At 45.9% G+C, this 19,825-nt stretch overlaps 1 protein-coding gene across 2 annotated transcripts in view; it reads right to left on the bottom strand.

Moving 5' to 3' along the window:
* The window catches only part of OSBPL10 (oxysterol binding protein like 10), a 308,668-nt gene that overhangs the window by 181,622 nt on the left and 107,221 nt on the right, over positions 1-19,825 (bottom strand). For both annotated transcript variants that reach the window (XM_047875215.1, XM_047875216.1), the window contains exons 2-3: positions 16,294-16,469; positions 13,239-13,318 (exon numbers count right to left, since the gene is read on the bottom strand). In XM_047875215.1, coding sequence (XP_047731171.1) covers positions 13,239-13,318; positions 16,294-16,469 — 256 coding nt within the window. The remainder of the gene's footprint in view (positions 1-13,238; positions 13,319-16,293; positions 16,470-19,825) is intronic.

The raw sequence follows: 19,825 nt of genomic DNA, 5'->3' as shown, positions 1-19,825 counted from the left end.
ACAAAAATAACTGATACCTGTGAAGTGCTTACTGTCATTTAAGCTTAAAAACCACCCTGTATGGTCGAAGCCATTTTACTCAATTTATAGACGTGGAAACTGAGGCAGAGAGAGATTAGGTTACTTGAGATGATAAGACTAGTTAGTTGCCTGTAAGTGTCCCATACACAGCCAGAAACCAAATCCTTTGAACCCACTTCTTACTCCATCCACATTACCAGATGCTCCGTGCGTTCTAAAACTTTTTATTTAACATCACAAAAGATGACAGAAATGAAGACAGGCCATAAAATGGGAGAAACATTAGAAAATCCTTTTTCTGATGAGGGCTTAGTGTCTGGAACACACGAAGAACGCCTAACACCTCAACAAAAAGTAAAAATAAAAAATGAGAAAGGATTTAAATAGACATTTCTCCAAAGAAGATATACATATGGCCAACAAGCACACGAAGGGATGCTCAACATCATTAGCCATTCAGGAAACACACATCGAAACTACAGTGAGAGAACACTTCCTACCCACTAGGATGGCCGTCATCTAAAAGACAGACAATATAAAATGTTGACAAAGATGTAGTAAAATCAGAATCCTCCATACGTTGCCAGAGGGAATGTAAAATGGTGCAGCTGCTTTGGAAAACAGTTCGGCCGGTTCCCAAAACGTTAAGCAGAGTTACCATAGGACCTTCTGCTTTCCGACACATACCCAAAAGTGTTGAGAACAGATGTTCACAAAAACTTGCATCCAAGTGTTAGAACAGCATTACTCATAATAGCCGAAAGGTGAAAGCAGCCCAGATATCAGTTAATGAATGGACTGAAAAATCTGGCATGGGGGCGCCTGGGTGGCCCAGTTAAGCATCCAACTCTTGGTTTCGGCTCAGGTCGTGATCTCGTGCGTTTCTTGGGTTGGAGCCCCGCATCGGGCTCCGGGCTGGCAGTGCAGAGCCTGCTTGGGATTCTCAGTCTCCCTCTCTCTCTGCCCCTCCCCCACTCGTGCTGTCTCTCTCAGTAAATAAAAACCTGAGGAAAAAAACAAAGAAAGAAAAATCTGGCATGTCCATATGATGGAATACTACTTAGCCATTAAAAGGAATCAAGTATTGATTCATGCTCCAACAAGAAGGAACCCTGAAAACGAAATAAGCCAGGCACAGAAGGCCATCACACAGGATTCCACTTACACGATGTCCAGAATGGGCAAATCCTTGGAGACAGCAGTTACCAGTTGCTAGGGGCTGGGGAGAGAGGGTGGGTGGGCTAATGGGAACAGAGGCTTTCTTTTGGGGGTGATACAATGTTCTGGAATGAAGCAGTAGTGATGGTGACACAATTTCGTAAATACACTGAAAAACGGAATCGTACACTTTCAAAGGTAAATGTAATGGTACGTGAATTAGATCTCAAAGACAGCCCCTTGCTAGCTGTGTGACCTTGGCTGGGTAGGTGTATTACTTATCGTCCCTGTGCCTTAGTGTCCTTGCCTATAAAACGTGATAATAGTAACTACCTCATAGGGCTGTTGTGAGAAGTACAGAAGAAAATCCAAGAAAAGCCCTCACGGTACTTGCCACATAGAAATGGGTTCATAGATGCCATTCATTATTTTCTTTTCCCCAAAATGTGTTCCTTATATGGCTATTTTCTTCTCTCTTCAAAGAAAGTATTAAGATATATTTTGCTTGACTCCTAAATGTTACTCCAGATTGATTTTCAACTACTAACATCGCTTACGAAAAAAAAAAAAATCCTTAAATGTTCAATCTAATGCAAAATACAGTATTTTAGGAAAATAGGACAACATACGGTTTTTTTTAAAGAACCCAAATCTAACAGCACCGCCACCACCACTCCCACTGCTGTCACCAATGCCAGTAGGGAGGAGTGAGGAAGGAGGAAAGAGTTGATATTTAAAATGCACTAAGTGGGGGGCACCTCAGTGGCTGAGTCGGTTGAGCATCTGACTTCGGTTCAGGTCATGATCTCGCTCTTCTGGAGGTCAGAGCCCCACATCGGGCTCCCTGCTGTCACCCAATCAACACAGAGCCCTCTTCAGATCCTCCGTCCTCCCCTCTTTCTCTGACCCTCCCCTACTCACGCTCTCTCGCTCTCAAAAACTAAATAAAGTCAGTAAATAAGTAAATACAATACACTAATGTCCACCACCACATGTCCCAACAGTGGCAGGTATGAAGATACAGCTATGACTTCCCTGCGGTCTTGGGTCTTAAGGACACACAATCAGGAGGGCGCGTGCGCTCGCTCACGCGCACACAGACCCTTGTGAGCGCACACATCCCTATGTGCACAGGCGAGTACTGGTATAAAAGGGAACATGGAAGACAAAAGATCCCCCTCTGACCAGGCAGGTCAAGGAAGACATCACAGAAGCACATTGGCCTTGAAAACCACATGGGTGTTTGCCACAGGAAGAATGGAGAGAGAAACGCATCCCAGCAGGGGAAACAGCATCAACAAAGGCAAGGAAGCATGACTGTACCCAGTGTGCGTCTAGAACACTGAGTGCATGAGGCGGAGGGAAAGAAATTGCACCGGACACATGGTGGGCCTCCAATGCCAAGGTAAAGTTCAGGACTGTGTCTCGGGAAGCAGGCTGCTACTGAAGGTTGTTTGAGCCAGGGAGTAGCACCGTCGGCAGCCTTCCCTCGCCCCTCTGCTCCCAGAAGCTTGTACTAGAGGTTCTGAAACAGCTGCAGTGGAGGGGGTGGTGGGGCGGGAGAGCAGGGAGAGAATCTGCCCACAAGAGAGCACAAATTCCTGTCTTCAAACAAGGAAGGTGGATGTTTCTGATGCACAGACATGACTGGAAAAGCAAGCGATCAAGATATTTAATGCCAAAGTCATAGAGCAGACCAGAACTCCTGGGACGAAGCACAGTAGGGAAGGAGGAAGGGAAAGGCAGAGGTTTTATGGGGGGTGGGGGGGACTCTCTTCTTACCTTTAAAAAAACAAAGAGGTCCATAGTACAAGAGATTAAGCTAGACATTGGTAAGTTCCCTCCTCAGAAACCATAAAGGAATCATGAAAGCTTTATCAGCACTGTCCAACAGAACTTTCTGTGATGATGGAAAGGTTCTATATCCATGCTGTCCAATATGGCAGCCATCAGCCAAATGTGGCTACTGAACACTTAGATGGTAGCTAAGTGCAACTGAGGAATTTTAAAATTTAGTTTCAATTACAGCTGACCCTTGAACACGGGTTTGAATTGTGCAGGGTCCACTTCTACGTGGGTTTTTCTCACTAAATATGGTATAGTACCGTAAGTGTATTTCCTCCTATGATTTTCTTAACATTTTCTCGAGCTCATTGATAGGAAGAATGCTGTATATAACACAAAACATACGAAATGTGTGTTAATCAACTGCTTATGTTATAGGTAAGGCTTCTGGTCAAAAGTAGGCTATTTGTAGTTAAGTTCTGGGAGACTCACAAGCTATAAGCACATTTTCGATGGTGCAGGGAGCGGGGAGGTCAGCACCCTAACTAACCCTTGGTTGTTCGAGGGTCAACTGTAACTTTTTTTTTTTTTGTAATTTTTTAAAGTAGGCTCCATGCCCAGTATGTGGGGCTTAAACTCACAACCTGAGCTGATGTCAAGATTTGGACGCTTGTAAGCCAATTTGACAATGAATTATATACACAAAAAAACAAAAACAAAAACAAAAAATTTGGATGCTTAACAGACTAAAGTACACGGGTTCCCCAAGGGTCAACTGTAATTTAAACTTAAAGAGTTACAGAGTCTCATGTGGTGGCACCTAGGTGGCTCAGTCGGTTGAGAGTCTGACTCTTGATTTCAGCTCAGGTCATGATCTCACTGTTTTGTGAGATTGAGCCCCACATCAGGCTCTGCAATGACAGCACAGAGCCTGCTTGAGATTCTCCCTCTCTCTGCCCCTCCCCTGCTCGCACTCTGCCCTTCTCAAAAATAAATTAAAAAAAAAAAGAAAAAGAAAAAGAGCCTCACGTGGCCAGGTCTCTGTATCAGCACAGTTTTGGAACCTCCCTTTTGTCCTTATTTCTTACATCTATTGTTCTTTAGACAAGTGGTGCAAAGGAAGTTTGGAATCTCTTCCCACTTTTTAACAAGAATTTTTTTTAGTTTATTTATTTTGAGAGAGACAGAGACGGTGCTAGTGGGGAGGGGGGGCAGAGAGAGAGGGAAAGACAGAATCCCAAGCAAGCTCTGCGCTGACAGCCAAGAACCTAACGTGGGGCTTGAACTCACAAAACTGTGAGATTGTGACCTGAGCTGAAACCAGCAGTCGGACGCTTAACCGACTGACCCACCCAGGTGCCCTTCTCTTCCCACTTTTCAGTCATTCTATTACTTCTGAGTTATTCTGCATTGTTCTCAGAAGTCCCAACTTTGTTTAGTCATAAAACAGGGACCAATGTCATTTGTCGGATTACCCCCAAGACCCTGAACATTCAGTCGGTGAGTGACCAGCAGCGCCTTCTCTAGGTGAATAAAACTGGGGTTTTTTGTTTTTGGTTTTGTTTTGTTTTGTTTTGAGAATCGACCCACAGGACCTCGTCATTTGAATATTTTGGTAGCATTTTTGTTCGAATAGAGGGGGGGGGTGGGGCTGGGATGCTGGGCTAGATGGCACCTGACGTCCCTTGTGGCCGCGTGGTGCTAGATTCTACAGATGTCACTGGGTTCATCTCGGCAAGCAGGTGCTTCCTGTTGTGATGCAGCCTAACCAAGATATGAAAGCCCTTTGGCCCACGCCCCAGGGTGGCAGAGAGTCAGGGAAGTTCTAGTCTTTCACCTTCAGGAACAGAGATGGCTGACAAACAACGGCTCCAAATCTGCTTCCTCTTCACACTGGGCCGTGGATTTAACACGAAGTCAGCATTCCCCTCCCAAACTACCCCTCAACGGACAAGACTTCTTATTCCCCCAGAAGCAGTCCACACATTCCCACGCCTCCCCCAGATGAGGTCTCCAGACGTCCCCAAGACAGGGTTCTCTGTACCTGGCAAGCCAGCCACCAGGGTCACCGGCAGGGCCTCCTGACACGAAGCACACTGCCCTGAGGGCACAAGGGCGCCCACAGAGAATGTTCTTCCCAGCACCAGCCTCTGCCAGGCCAGCCTATGACTCTCCCTCCTCCTTTCGCATCATCCCATGTCCCATCAAACCACGACTGAACCTCTCCATCACTGGGGAGTACCAGGCATCATGGAAAAAGCAGAGGACAGGAGTTAGGAACTACCTCAAGGGGGTCAGCTGTCAGGGGGAGGCTGCAGGTTGTGTAGACGTGGGCAGGTCCTCACCCGGCATTAGCTTCAGAAGAACTGCACCCCCATCCCCGACCCTGAGGGCTGTCCGCGTCCCAGAGACGACGGAGGAGACTGTGCTCTAACGCCACAAAAGCTCACGTGAATTGACGTGTCAGCTATCATTTTCGAGGATGGGGAAAAAAATACTTATGATTTGGGCAGCTTCTGGCATGAATATTGACGTATGTGTTCCTTGAAACTCTGCAGCTTTCACTGCTCATCTAAGACCTCCTAAGACTTATAATGGATTTAAAACCCCATGCCAATCCTATTCCTCCACGACCAAATTTGCATTTTAATTTAGAATTACCTAACAAAGGCGAGGATCTCTAACCACGCACCATTCTGATCTGACCACGGTGTCTTCAAACACCCGACAGACACAGATTCCCTGGGACCCACCGTCTCAAGTGAACGTGGTCGTCAGTGTCTGCTCTCAGGGGACACACGATCGAGGGGAGGATTCGGATGGAATGGGGGTCTCTGGAAGCCCAAAGTAGTAAGTACAAAGACAGCGTCAGGCCCGGGACCCTGAGGACCCAGAGGAAGGACTTCAAATACAAGGGGCAGTGTAACTCCTTCAGATGCCTCGAATTTCTCCATTTCCTTACCTAATTTCCCCCACAGATCAGAAAAACCTTTTACACTTTCGATGTTGTTGGACAGGTAAGTCACCAAGAAAGATGTACCTTTCTTTCCTCAACTTCCCATCTAGAAGGAAACAAGAGCAGAGCAAGGAAGAACAAACGAGAGGTGGCCAAGACGGAAGGGCCAAGTTGCTGCCTGGACGTAAAACAGTGTAGATCCCAGAAATGCTCTAAGAAATGGCAATACACTCGCACAGTCCTTTTAAAGATAAAACAACCCGACACAGAGAAAGGCCTGTGACCCAAGCCTGGTCTTACGGTCCACCCTCACGGAGAGGTAAGCTGCTCAAAAAACAGATCTGAGCGATTTCTGTGCACGTCCAGAAAACAGAGGGGAAGGATGGGCCTACAAATGTGGTCATGTGATCTCCATTTATCCGCACACAAAAGCGTTTAGAGATATGTACACCTAGGGGCGCCTGGGGGGCTCGGTCTGTTAAGCATCCAGCTCTTGACTTTGGCTCAGGTCATGACCTCAAGGTCATGAGATTAAGACACCCCCCCCCCTTCCCACCCCATGGGGCTCTGTGCTAGGTGTGGATTCTGCTGGAGATTCTCCCTCTCCCCCTCTCCCTCTCCCCTGCTGGCATGCATGCTCTCTCTTAAAATAAATAAATAAACAAATAAATAATAAAAAATTAAAAAACGGCCAAGGAAACTAAAATCTTCAAAATCTGAATCTGAATGTCCTTAAATGCTTCTTTTTTTTTTTTTAACTTTTTTTTTTATTTTTGAGACAGAGAGAAACAAAGCATGAACGGGGGAGGGGCAGAGAGAGAGGGAGACACAGAATCGGAAACAGGCTCCAGGCTCTGAGCCATCAACCCAGAGCCCGACGTGGGGCTCGAACTCACGGACCGCGAGATCGTGACCTGGCTGAAGTCGGACGCTTAACCGACTGAGCCACCCAGGCGCCCCGTGAATGTCCTTAAATGCTTCTTAATCACTTGACCACGGTCCTCATTATTCCACAGGTCAAAGGTAACTTGAAAACAGCATCACTCAGAAGTTTCTCCAACTCCCTATCCGGAAATACGGACTTCCGCTAATTTTCAATGACCCCGAGTTCTCGGATATGGCTATTTGCAAATGACATTCACATAACCACAAATGGATTAAAAAGCATACTTGCTTTCCTTGAGGATGGTGTCAAAGCACCGAGGGCGGCCGAGATGTGGGACTATCAAGCAGCAGTCTTACCGAAAATGAGCACAAGCACCTGAGCCCCTAATTCCATGGACTGCTTCAAGCGGGCAGCCGACTTTCACCTGCATTACCTTGTTGGCCCACAGGGCCACCTCAGGAGACAGAGGATACCATTTCAAAGACGAGGACCGAGGATCAGAGGAAATAAAAGTGACCTGGGCGGGTACGCTCAACACATAACTGGCAGAGTGGGATTTAAATGGAGGACCTCTCAGGGCACCTGGGTGGTTCGGTCGGTTAAGCATCTGACTTTGGATTTCGCTTGGGTCACGACCTCATGGTTTGTGAGACCGAGCCCCATATCAGGTGCTGCACTGACAGCTCAGAGCCTTCTTGGGATTCTCTCTCTCCCTCTCTGCCCCATTCCCCCACTCACATTCTCCTTCCCTCCCTCTCTCAAAATAAACTTTTAAAAAAAGGCAGGATCTCTCACTCTGCATTCCCCAATATTTCTTCTAAAGCAGAATGTCGTGAGCAGAAACACGTGTATGCTCAGTCAGAAGACGCTTTTCATTCAAAGTTCACGGGGACTTGCCCCAAGTGCTCACCATTAGAAGCTTACAGCACAAAAAGTAGTGCAAAAGGCCAAAGTTACGTTCAAGCAAAGTTACTGAAAAATTCTGAAATAAGACCTATTTAAAAGACTGGGGAAGGGCTCTCTTGAGTATATAAAAATTACAGGTGTCCTATTCAGAGCTGTCCCCTCAAGTGTTATAAAACATGGGAGTTCATGGCAGGAGAACACCATCCCCAACCTTCCCATCAGCACCTAGCAGGAAACCAGGACGAGGGATGAGGGGGAGGGAGCCTGTTTAGCAACTCTGCCTCTTGTCCCCATCTACTCACTTAATGGCTATCTGACTTTGAGCCTCTCGCTTAGGTTCAATGGGTCTCAGTTTTCTAATATGTAAAAATGGAGATATTACCTATGTCACAGGACCAGTGTGAAGGGTAACAGGATCCTGAGGGATGGTCACTCACATGGAAAGTATTAAACATCATTACTGGGGTCAGTCGGTTAAGCATCCGGCTTCGGCTCAGGTCATGATCTCACGGTTTGTGAGTTCAAGCCCCACGTCGGGCTCTGTGCTGAAAGCTCGGGGCCTGGGGCCTGCTTCAGATTCTGTCTGTCTGTCTGTCTCTCTCTCTGCCCCTCTCCCACTATGCTCACTCTCAAAAATACACATTTAAAATAAATAAATAATAATAATAACAATAAACATCATCACTTCCGTCAACCGTTCCTTTCCCATGCTCAGGCTTATGGCGGTACCCATAACACCACTATGCCTAATCCCAGGGGTCTCCGAACACCAGCTACTTGATAAAAACTAGACACCCACCCCTACATTTGATACTTCAAAGTCACACGCAAGTAAATTCTCACGAGAACCGTTGCTTACAGCTCTCTCTTAACACTTTCCAATCAATGCTTTACGTTGCTTGAATTTTTGTACCCCATCAAAAATAAGATGTTTTGCTTTGTTGTTGGTGTTTCCAGAGAAAGTCACTGTTCTGGTCGTCGTAGCAGACACGCCTCATACCCTTGCAGCTGTACCTCGAATAACACCAGAGACCACAAGATGAACCTATGTGACACCCTTACATTTCAAAAACTAATACTATTTTCTGAAATCCAGGAACAGATTTAGAAATTTTGTAACATGCGTATTTTTTTTAATTTTTTTTTTCAGAGGAAGTTTTCATGTACGTGCATGAAAGGGAAAAGGGCAGAGAAAGGAGAAGGAGAGAGAGAATCTCAAGCAGGCTCCATACCGTGAGTACAGAGCCCAACTTGGGGCTCAATCTCCTGAACTGTGACCATGACCTGAACCAAAATCAAGAGTCAGACGCTTAACTGAGCCACCCAGGAGCCCCTAACCTGAGAATTTAGAAATTAACTTGGGGACTGGTAATCACTTTTGATTCTTGAAAAAGGTATTAAGAACAAAAAGTACCACCCATCCACTAAAATAGCTAAAATTAAAAAGAATCGACTGCTGACACACCAGCATGGATGAAATTCAGAAGCACTGCATAAAGTGAAAGTAGTCCGATATGAAAGGCCGTACAAGTCAGTTTATAGAACATTCTAGAAAAAACAAAACTACACATAGAAAATGGATGGTGGCTGCCTAGAGCTCACGGGGAGGGGAAGGAATCGACCCCAACAGGGTAATGAGGGAACTCTGAGGGGCAGCAGAATGGTAATTGTGGTGATGGTTACATGACTGCATGCATCTATCAAAAAATAAATTTTAGGGGCGCCTGGGTGGCGCAGTCGGTTAAGCGTCCGACTTCAGCCAGGTCACGATCTCGCGGTCCGTGAGTTCGAGCCCCGCGTCAGGCTCTGGGCTGATGGCTCGGAGCCTGGAGCCTGTTTCCGATTCTGTGTCTCCCTCTCTCTCTGCCCCTCCCCCGTGCATGCTCTGTCTCTCTCTGCCCCAAAAATAAAATAAACGTTGAAAAAAAAAAATTTAAAATAAATAAATAAATAAATAAATAAATTTTATACTTAAAAAGGAGGAATTTCACTTCATGTAAATTACACCTCAATAAACCTAATTTTTTTTAAAAGGCAATCGATAAGGCAGTACTCTATATCTTCTACAATAAAAAGAATATTTTAACCCTCAAAAAGCAAAGCAATGTAATTTCTGAATAAAAAGCAGTCCTTAGTATTGAATAAAGCAGACGTTAGGCATATTTAGGAAATGTCTTTTCCATTTCACTTCTGGATTAGGGGAAACATCATCGGGTATTGTCTGAAACAAGTCTGGATTTCAAGAGCTGCTGGACAGGTCCTCTGGGAAGCCCTCTGCAGGCTCTATGAATACAGTTATCCTGCAGTTCTCACTGTGTGTGTGTGTGTGTGTGTGTGTGTGTGTGTGTGTGTGCGCGCGCACGCACGCGTGCGCACACACACACACACACAAACTGCAGTTCTCGCTACACACACACACACACACACACACACACACACACACACACCCCTTTATCCATTCACCAGCCAGTGGACATTTGGGCTCTTTCCCTACTTTGGCTATTGTCAATAGTGCTGCTATAAACATTGGGGTGCATGCAGGGAACACTTGATTTTAAGTAAAAAGTTTTCAGGGTGCCTAGGTGGCTCAGTCGGTTAAGTGTCTGACTTTAGCTCAGGTCATGATCTCATGGCTCAGAAGATTGAGCCCCACATCAGGCATCAGCGCACAGCCCGCTTCAGATCCTAGGTTTCCATTTTTCTCTGCCCCACCCTCACTCGTTCTAAGATAAACAAACGTTAAATAGATAGATACATAGATAGATAAAAAGTTTTTAAAAGGCAATGATTCCAAGCAATCATAGGGAGAATATTCTCTATAATCTACTGGGGAAGGATCTGACCTGCTCAGAGTGAAGAAAGAACAGAGTGAAGAGAAGGCTTATTTAGCATATGTTCCTAATAACCACGACGCAAAGTAAGTAGCCGTCCCACCGTTAACTGGACATCAAGTTCACTGTTACGTTAAGCCCAACTTCATTTTCACTAACTCTTGCCTAAGGAGCTTCTTGGATTTCATAATGCCTCTGCTGAACAACCAGGTCTGTTTAAAATTTTTAAAGTTATTATTCACTAGCTACACTACAAATGAGTGACGGTTAGGGATCTCACCTTCAGTCTCAAGAAATCCTACAGACCCTACCGTCTAAATTATTATTTATTTGAGTTCTACATTAACAGGTTAATCTGTATTCCTGAAACTGCCCAGAGACTACATCAGAGTAAATCAAATTCTCCTTCAGAGAATCTTCAAATTCGCTTCCTATTTCTTACCACCATTATGAGGTCCTTACCTTTCCTGGTCTCCAGTGATTCATCTAAACATCAATGCACTTAAAATTGGTTTCCCTACCTCAATTCTTACATCCAAAAGAAATTCCAGATGAATGAATGATTTAAACATGATAATTTAACTATAAATTCACAGGAAGAAAACACTGAAGAATGTTTTCATGATTTTATTTATTTATTTTGAGAGAGAGAAAGAATCCCAAGGAGGGTCTACACAGCCAGTGCAGAGCCAACTGCAGGGCTTGAACTCACCAACCGTGAGATCGTGACCTGAGCCAAAATCGAGAGTCGGAGGTTTAACAGACTGAGCCACCCCGGCACCCCTGTTTTCATGATTTTAGAACAAAGAAGCCTTTTCTAATAAGCATGATGTACAACCAAAAGCCAAAAATGAAAATATTCAAAAATTTGACCACAAAAATTAAATATTCTACATAGCAAAAAATATATATTCAAAGTCAAAATACAGGTGACCTACTGGGAGAAAAGATCTACAATACGAATGACAGGCAAAGGACACATATGCTAAATCCATACACAGCTAAGTGTACAAAGATGTTTATTACAGCATTATGTGCAACAACCTAAATGTCCATCAGTAGAGGATTTAAAGCACTGACATTCATTCCTTAGAAAATCAATCCTAAGACTCCAGTACATGCCACAGGTCTAATAAGAAAGGTCTCCAAAATGTATATATTTTTTAAAGGCCAAAAAGGTAAAAACTGTATGCATGATACAATCCCATCTATGTAAAAAATACAGATGCAGATGTACATACTAACACTAATCTACTCGAATGATGTTAAGGGCAATGATCTCTAATGAGCGTATGTGGCAATGGAGAAAGAGATTTTCTTTTTATTCTATGCCCTTGTGTTCTCCTTTATAAAAAAGTAAAAAGACACGCATAAAAAGAAAAGCATTTTTAAACTGCCCTAACCTAGGCATTTATAAAATACTGACGAAGCGTCCAGAACTCCTACCATAATTCTTGGAAAATAAAACAAGCCAGAGAGAAAAAGCGCTTTAGAAGTAGGGCCCTACCTACGGTAACCCAGATGCTGCTTGGGGTAAGTCAGGAAGGATGAGTGAATCTGCGGCAAGCCAAGTCAAAGAAAAGAGTCTCTTAAAAGAAAAATAAACAGCGGACGAAATCACTGTGAAGAAATCATTTCAGGTTGTACTTAGAGGCAGAAGAGGGAGGAGGTATAACCAAGCAAGACGTTTCCCATGGCCCTGGGCAACACAGCCGACTGGTTATAGGATTAGAAGCATCAGAGGTTTCGCATGGGGGTCTTTCTATTGGATATGTGGAATGTGGAAGCAAACCGCCATCGGGTACATACCTAAATTTGAATTAATGATATAAAAAGGGGACACCTGGGTGGCTCCATCGGTTGAGTGTCCGGCTTCAGCTCAGGTCATGATCTCACAGTTCGTGGGTTCGAGCCCCACATCAGGCTCTGTGCTGACAGCTCAGCCTGCTTCAGATTCTGTCTCCCTCTCTCTCTGCCCTTCCCCTGCTCATGCCCTGTCTCTCTCTCTCAAAAATAAACATTAAAAAATTTTTTTAAAGGGGTAAGTCCTTTGAGCACTGATTTTAACCAATATTTATTGCCCTCAATAAGTTTATTTTGCAATCCTTTCCTGTATTCCAATGATTTCTAATGCAATCCTCCGAATAACCTCTGAAAAGGCCTACCTCCTATTTCCCACCTCTGTGATCCAACATCTCCTACAGATCCCTTGGAGAAAAGAATTCATGCTTGCGTGCCAAATTACCCAAGAACCTTTTTACACTTAGAACGCTGAAGCTCCCTGAAGAATATTCAGTCAGTTTGGGGTCGGGGTTTTAAGGATCAGTGACAACCACCAGTCCTCGCGAACGGCAAATCTGACTGCTACACCTCCACGCCGAAATCATCCACTCCAGCTTCTCAACAGGCCAATTAACAGCTGCCTACGCGGACAGCACGCACAGCAACTGAAGTATCCTTCCAGAATCAGTTCCAATGAGGGGTCTGTAGGCCTCTTCATTCTACCCACAAGCTTAATCCTGCTACTTCCCTCTTGGCTCTACATTTAAATGCAACAGGACAGGTGTGAATTCCCTTACAGTGGGTAACTTGAAAATAACACGAAAAACAGCTTCCCCAAAGAAACAGATAACTGGGCTAAAGGGTAGCTATTCGAATTATTCCACTGCCTCCTTGCTTCCCTGTGGTTACTTACCTTAGAACTCGTTTCCATGTGGTATTTGGAACAGGCTCGAAGCTGAGTCACCCAAAACTGTTTCTCCTTTGCATCAGCAGCTAAAATAGAGGGGCGGAAAAAAAAAACATTTGCAGAGATTGTTCCAAAACGTATCCAACCTATTTCTACACCCACCTAAGGGGTGGGAGGCCCAGGGAGTGAGGTAGGGAGAGAAGGGAAAACAAAGGCAGACCATAATATTCTCAAGCAGAAGGTGCTTACACCAAAAAAAACCAAATTACACTAACTCTCAACAGAAAATTCCCTCTTAAACCACTTAAAAATGTACTCTGCAAGGGCTGTTATCAGAAAAATTTTGCCTTTTTTTATTTACCCTCTTTAAAAAAAGTCATTGGGAAAACATGATTTTTTGAAGGTTTATTTTTGAAAGGCAGTGCGGACGGAGGACGGGCAGACAGAGTGGGAGACAGAAGATCTGCAGAGGGCTCTGTGCTGAGAGCAGAGAGCCCAACGCGGGGGCTCGAACTCACAAACTGTGACGAAGTCAGACGCTTAACCGGCTGAGCTACCCAGGCACCCCCAAACGTGATTCTTTTTAAGTGCCTCTAGGCTCGAAGTATAGTTTTCCAGGGCCTTTGGTTGTTATCAGTTTTGTACCGTGAACTTATTAGCATCTACGAAATAAGCATCCAATTGAATTATTTTAATATGTGTTCTCAATGATTCGTATTATGATTGGACAGAACAAGATACCAAATGCTGCTTTAGGTTCCCCCAAAGAGACATTAAAATACAAGTCAACTGTATGGTCATGATCTTTCATCTACACTCCCATCTCTCAAATCTACTAGATTGTTTTCTTTGACTATCATGGGTACATGACAGGGTCTAATACAATCTAAATCATCGATTTCGCTGCATAATTAACTGCATAAATCGTTTAAAATGACATTACATAAATGTTGACTAGGCAGAAAACAGAATGATTCCCTGGAACCTCAGCTTGAACTTTTGGGTGAAGAAATCTAGCGTGGTAGACCAGATGTACTTGACTTCCAAAGGATTCTGCAGAAACTAGAGTCTTTTTCCTTAGGAAAAGCCACGCGTCTATGGACATCAAGATGCATTCAACTCTACATGGACGTGAGATATGCAATGAGAAAACCGATACCCAGACCCCTCTTGGGATGAGCCAAGGACCAGCCAGATATGTGCAGAAACTTATCCTGCCTTCTCCGTAGTTGCTAACTTTCGGCTAAATTTAGCCCTTGCGAGCATGTCACACATATCATAAAACTTTTATGTTTGCTATTAAAACTACACTTAAAAAAAAAAACCCTGGGGTTTAATAATCCTGAGAATAGGATCAACTCTTACAAGGCAAAATGAGATGGCTCAATTGTCAAATTAGTCAGGTATTTCTTTTGTGTGGGTTCGTGTCATTTTATACACCACAGGCAGGGGGGAAGGGCCATTAAGGTTTTCACCTGCTTTTGTTTCTGCTCGAACAATTTATTAAGCAATGAACAACAAAACGAAATCAAGGACCACGTAAATCTAGCCAGCTGCAACGCGCACGGCATGAATCTCCAAAGAGAACATGAATCTTATTACTGCGTTTCCGAAAACTGAAAAACTTTTTCAACTAAAGGCATTTTTATTTCGTAGGCTTTTGGATTGTTTTATAGGTTCTGAAATAAGACTTGTATACAGATAACAAAGAAACATTTGCTTATTCCATCTGTTGGTAGTAAAGCTTGAAGGTAAGACCACGAAACTGGGCTCGGAGGCACGGAGTCGGCCCTCAGTGTGGCTCTGCAGCGGCTGACCTGTCATGATCAGTTCCCTGGGGCCAAGGAGGGATAAAAAGGGGCCTTTTCTGCCTACTGAGCCCTCACTTGGTCAAAGAAAAAAATGTATGACGGCAGAATTAGCAACCAACCCCCAACACGTAATACATACAAGTACTACCCTTCCTCAGACCCTAACAACATTCACTCGGGGGTGTGTGCGCACATAGGCACACACACCCCCCCCCACTATGTGCATTTGGATTTTTGTTCTGTTGTTCTGTCATTAGAAGAAAACTGACCATGTTTCTGGCAATGCAACTCTAATGGAATGCTGGTGGATGATCTGGCAATCAAATTACACTGCTACAGTCAAGTCTGGCTTTGCTGAAAACCTGGAGGATGGATGTGCCTTGGGGGTGGCAGGACCTGTAGCTCTGGCTAAATGCGGGCTCCCTGGGGAATCTGCCTCCATGAAGACGCTAAGCAGACTTCTGTTCTCAAGCAGCAAAGAGAAAGGGGGAAAAAAACAAAAAGGAAATAAACTCAACAGCAAGCAGATGGCTTCCTCACCAGGCTTTAACACTGGAGTGAAGGGGCCCTTCACTAAGAGGTGTTCTAGAGAAATCCTGAGGGAAGGGCACGATGACCCCTGAAAGGCTTGTTTTGTCCTCCGAATACAGCCCCACAGGGGACCGTAGTAGTAGGTCAAAGAAGATATACATCGAACTAAGACGAAACATCTGAGATCCGAAAGCTGAGCTGGCCTTACTATCACTCACCTCTTGTCTGTCCTACTTCCTCAGTTACTTAAGACAAGCAATTCCTAGCGTCAGCTGTGTCTCCCACCCCAGGGGTAAATAAGAGAGGGGGTGTCTGTCACCACAGAGCCCTCAAACATAGCAAACTGTTAAAGGTGATTTTAAACAATTCAAAGAATTAAGATTCAACACACAAAAACAGGGGCGCCTGGGTGGCTCAGTCGGTTAAGCGTCCGACTTCGGCTCAGGTCACGATCTCGCGGTCCGTGAGTTCGAGCCCCGCGGCGGGCTCTGGGCTGACGGCTCAGAGCCTGGAGCCTGCTTCCGATTCTGTGTCTCCCTCTCTCTGACCCTCCCCCGTTCGTGCTTTGTCTCTCTCTGTCTCAAAAATAAATAGATGTTAAAAAAAATTTTTTTAAGTAAAAAAAAAAATAAACACACAAAAACAAAAGCCGGGAGCCATCACCATGGTAACTATGCACGTAGCCCAGGAGACCGGTCTGAAAAGCGAGGAGAACGTACCTCTCAGTTTATACATCTCTCCGTTAGCGGAATACACCACCAGCATGTGGGGGGCTTCGTCGCTCAGGGACACTATGGCTCCAGACAGAGACAGGGCTCCCCGAGGCTTCTGGTGTTTGCTCTGCTCATTCACAAAATACTGCAGGATGCCGGCCTCAAAGTCCAACACAAAGTACCTGTGCGGAGAAACCACAGCGCGTCATTCTCTCTTCTGCAGCCCGGTCCTCACGGCAAAGGAGGAAACTCAGCCTCGAGTCAACGTCAAGGCTCCAGATTCGGGAGGGCGGAGACCCAAAGTCCCTCCTGGCGCCCCCCCCCCAAAAGTCAGCGCGTGAGGAGGGAGAGCGCTCCCGATTCTTAAGTCAGAAGGGGCGCTTATGACAGGCCGCCGGGGGCAAGGCGAGGGCCAGCTCCCTTCAGGACTTGGTGCCATGCCCACTGCCTCGCCTGGTGCCCGCGGGTGCCACAGGAAACCTCCAAACGACCCGGAAGACAAAAACCAAAAAAAGCAAACAGGTGGAATGGGACGCAGACTCGGGTGACACCCCGTAGGACCTCACGGGAACAGCCAGAATTCTCTAAGCCTCGAAGAGAGGCTGTTTGACACCCAGGGAACAGCAAGCCGGGCCTCGAGCTTCCCGTCAGTGGTAGGGGTAACCCCGAGGAGCCGGAGATCCAGGCCCCTGTTGGGGACCTGGGGGCGCTCACGCAGCCACCAGGCCCACTCCAGCCAGCAGCCCTTCTAATGCATCATTTTCACACCAACTGGCAAGAGCTCCCTCGGCTCGGGGAGGCCACAACGCCGGCCTGTAAGTTGCCTCACTCGTTCAAGCGGATCTTCGTAGCCAAACATCTGGCCTGCTTACACTCTCAACCTGTCACCTAGGAAGTAATCACGACTTCCCCTTCTCCACCAGGACGGAAAGGTCTTCACTGGAGATTCAAGCTCTTCCTGGGGCCTAGAGGCTCACTACAGCCCCTGCTGATTCTTCAACCTTCTAACTTTCTGCTCCGCTTCTACCGGCTCTCCTTCCTCGGAGTCTCCTAGTTGTCTCCCACCACAGGACCTTGGCTCATGCCGTTCCCCGTCTGGAACAGTTACCCAAAGTGTGGTCCACAGATTCCGGTGGCCCACGCAGCACAGGTGAACTACATGCTAGTCATGACTCAACCACAACGCGACCGAGGGGTGGGAGAGCAGGTCCTTCGCCACGGTCTGAAAAACACTTGCCCAGAATGCCACTCCTCCCACCCCACCCCCCCCCCCCCACCTGGGCTACAGTTCCTTCACCCTCTTGCCACGTTAACTTCTCAGCCTTCAGGAACAACTCAAGGGCCACCCACTTGAGAAACCACCTCGTGACATTCCAACACTCCTCCCATAAGGTCCCAGAGCACCTTGAAACCGCCCTTCCCAGACTGGCCCCGGTGGGAGTCTACACTGGCCGGAGTCTCTAATTCCGCCTCTAGTGTCCCCCCCTAGACTACACTCCTTGGAAGCAGAACGGTGGTGTCCTCCCCATGCCCAGCACAGTGTCTGCTGCTTGGCTAAGAACATTGGCTTAATGAATTAATGAAGGGGCAAGAAAGCCCCATGGGATTCCAGTTTCCAAGCCAGGCGCCAAAGCACCTGGGTCACTACTGTGACCTCACAGAGGCACTGCAAAAATATTTTGTGTTTTTGAGGGCTACACGGCAATATTCAACACGGGCCAGATACCGTGCGTGTTACTAACGCCAGTCGATCTCCAGTTTCCAAGTTAGGTTGCACTACATTCCTTGCAACGACATCGTATCTCTGCAAAGTTGAGTTTTCAGCAGGTGCTGGGGTAAAACGCAAAGATGAATGTGGAACAGGAAAAAGAGGGCAGCAGAGTGCCCAATACGACCCCAAGGTTTGGGAAGCCACGCAGGAACCCGCGGGGGCCCACACGCCATCCTCAAGTAATTGTGGTGATTTAAGAAACAAACACATCTCTCCTTTTATGATTTTTCTTCAAATACCCAGGTGTCAGAACATAAATATGTATGAAGTGGTGTGGAGCCAACTAGTTAATAAATGAAACATAAAGTTTTTTTTTTTTTTTAACCTATAAGCACCACGGACCAAGGAAGTTTACAACCCTCTGCTCTAATTCATTTTCGCAGTAACCTAACAATTACACACTATCATCCCCACTTTATAGATCTCCTGAGATCTCAAGAAACTCAAAATCCAAGAGCCAGGCTCGGTTGATTCCACCACCTTTGATGGTCATGCCAGCCCTCCCCCGGGCACTTCCTCCGCGTCACCTGTCCTGCCCTTCCTTAGGTACTTTATTCTCCCCACCTTCCTGCTCCAACAGAGCTGACCCAGTGAGCTGGAAGCTCCCTTCCCGGCAATGGAGGTGTCCCATCCCCTACCCCCCCCCCCCCACAGAACAGGGTGCAGCCATCTCATTAGCCCCTGACATCCCAGATCTCCGTCCTCCAGAACTCCCAATTCCTCTAAGAATCTTCCAATCCTGAGGCACCCAGGTGGCTCAGTTGAGCATCCGACTTCAGCTCAGGTCATGATCTCACAGTCTGTAGGTTCGAGCCCCATGTCTGGCTTTGTGAGGACAGTGTGGACCCAACTTTGGATTCTGTCGCCCTCTCTCTCTGCCCCTCCCCACTCGAGCTCTCTCAAAATTAAACATTAAAAAAATGTTAAGACTACCCTATAATCTAGCAATTGCACCGCTAGATATTTATCCAAAGGATGGAAAAATGACGATTCGAAGGGGCACGTGCACCCAAATGTTGACAGCAGCACTGTGAACACCAGCCAATTATAGAAAGAGCCCAAATGTCCATTGACTGGATGGACATTTGATGAACAAAGAAGATGCAGTGTGTGTGTGTGTGTGTGTGTGTGTGTGTGTGTGTATAAATGGACTATTACTCAGCAATCGAAAAGAATGAAATCTTGGAGTGCCTGGGTAGCTCAGTCAGTTACGGGTCTGACTTTGGCTCAGGCCATGATCTTGTGGTTCGTGGGTTCGAGCCCCACACTGGGCTTCGAGCTGACAGCCTGGAGCCTGTTTTGGATTCTGTCTCCCTCTAGCTGTGCCTCCCCTGATGGTACGTTGTCTCTGTCTCAAAAATAAACAAAACATTTTAAAAAATAATGAAATCCTGCCATTTTCAGCAACATGCACGGAACTAGAATGTATTATTCTGAGCAAAAGAAGTCAGAGAAAGACAAATGTATGATTTCACTCATATGTGGAATTTAAGAAACAAAATAGACAAACGTAGGGGAAGAGACGGAAAATAAGATAAGAACAGAGAGGGAGGCAAACCATAAGAGACTTAAATACAGAGAAGAGACTGAGGGGCACTGCAGGGGTGTTGGGTGGGGAGACGGGCTAAATGGGTGATGGGCATGAAGGAGGGCACTTGTTGGGCTGAGCACTGGGTGTTATAAATAAGTGATGTATCACTGGGCTTTACTCCTGAGACCAATATTACACGACATGTTAACTAGCTTGGATTTAAATACTTTTTTTAA

This window comes from Prionailurus viverrinus, chromosome C2 (genome assembly GCF_022837055.1).
Source record: "Prionailurus viverrinus isolate Anna chromosome C2, UM_Priviv_1.0, whole genome shotgun sequence".
Lineage (NCBI taxonomy): Eukaryota > Metazoa > Chordata > Mammalia > Carnivora > Felidae > Prionailurus > Prionailurus viverrinus.
Note: the sequence above shows the minus strand (reverse complement) of the source record. Positions and strands in the feature narration are given on the sequence as shown.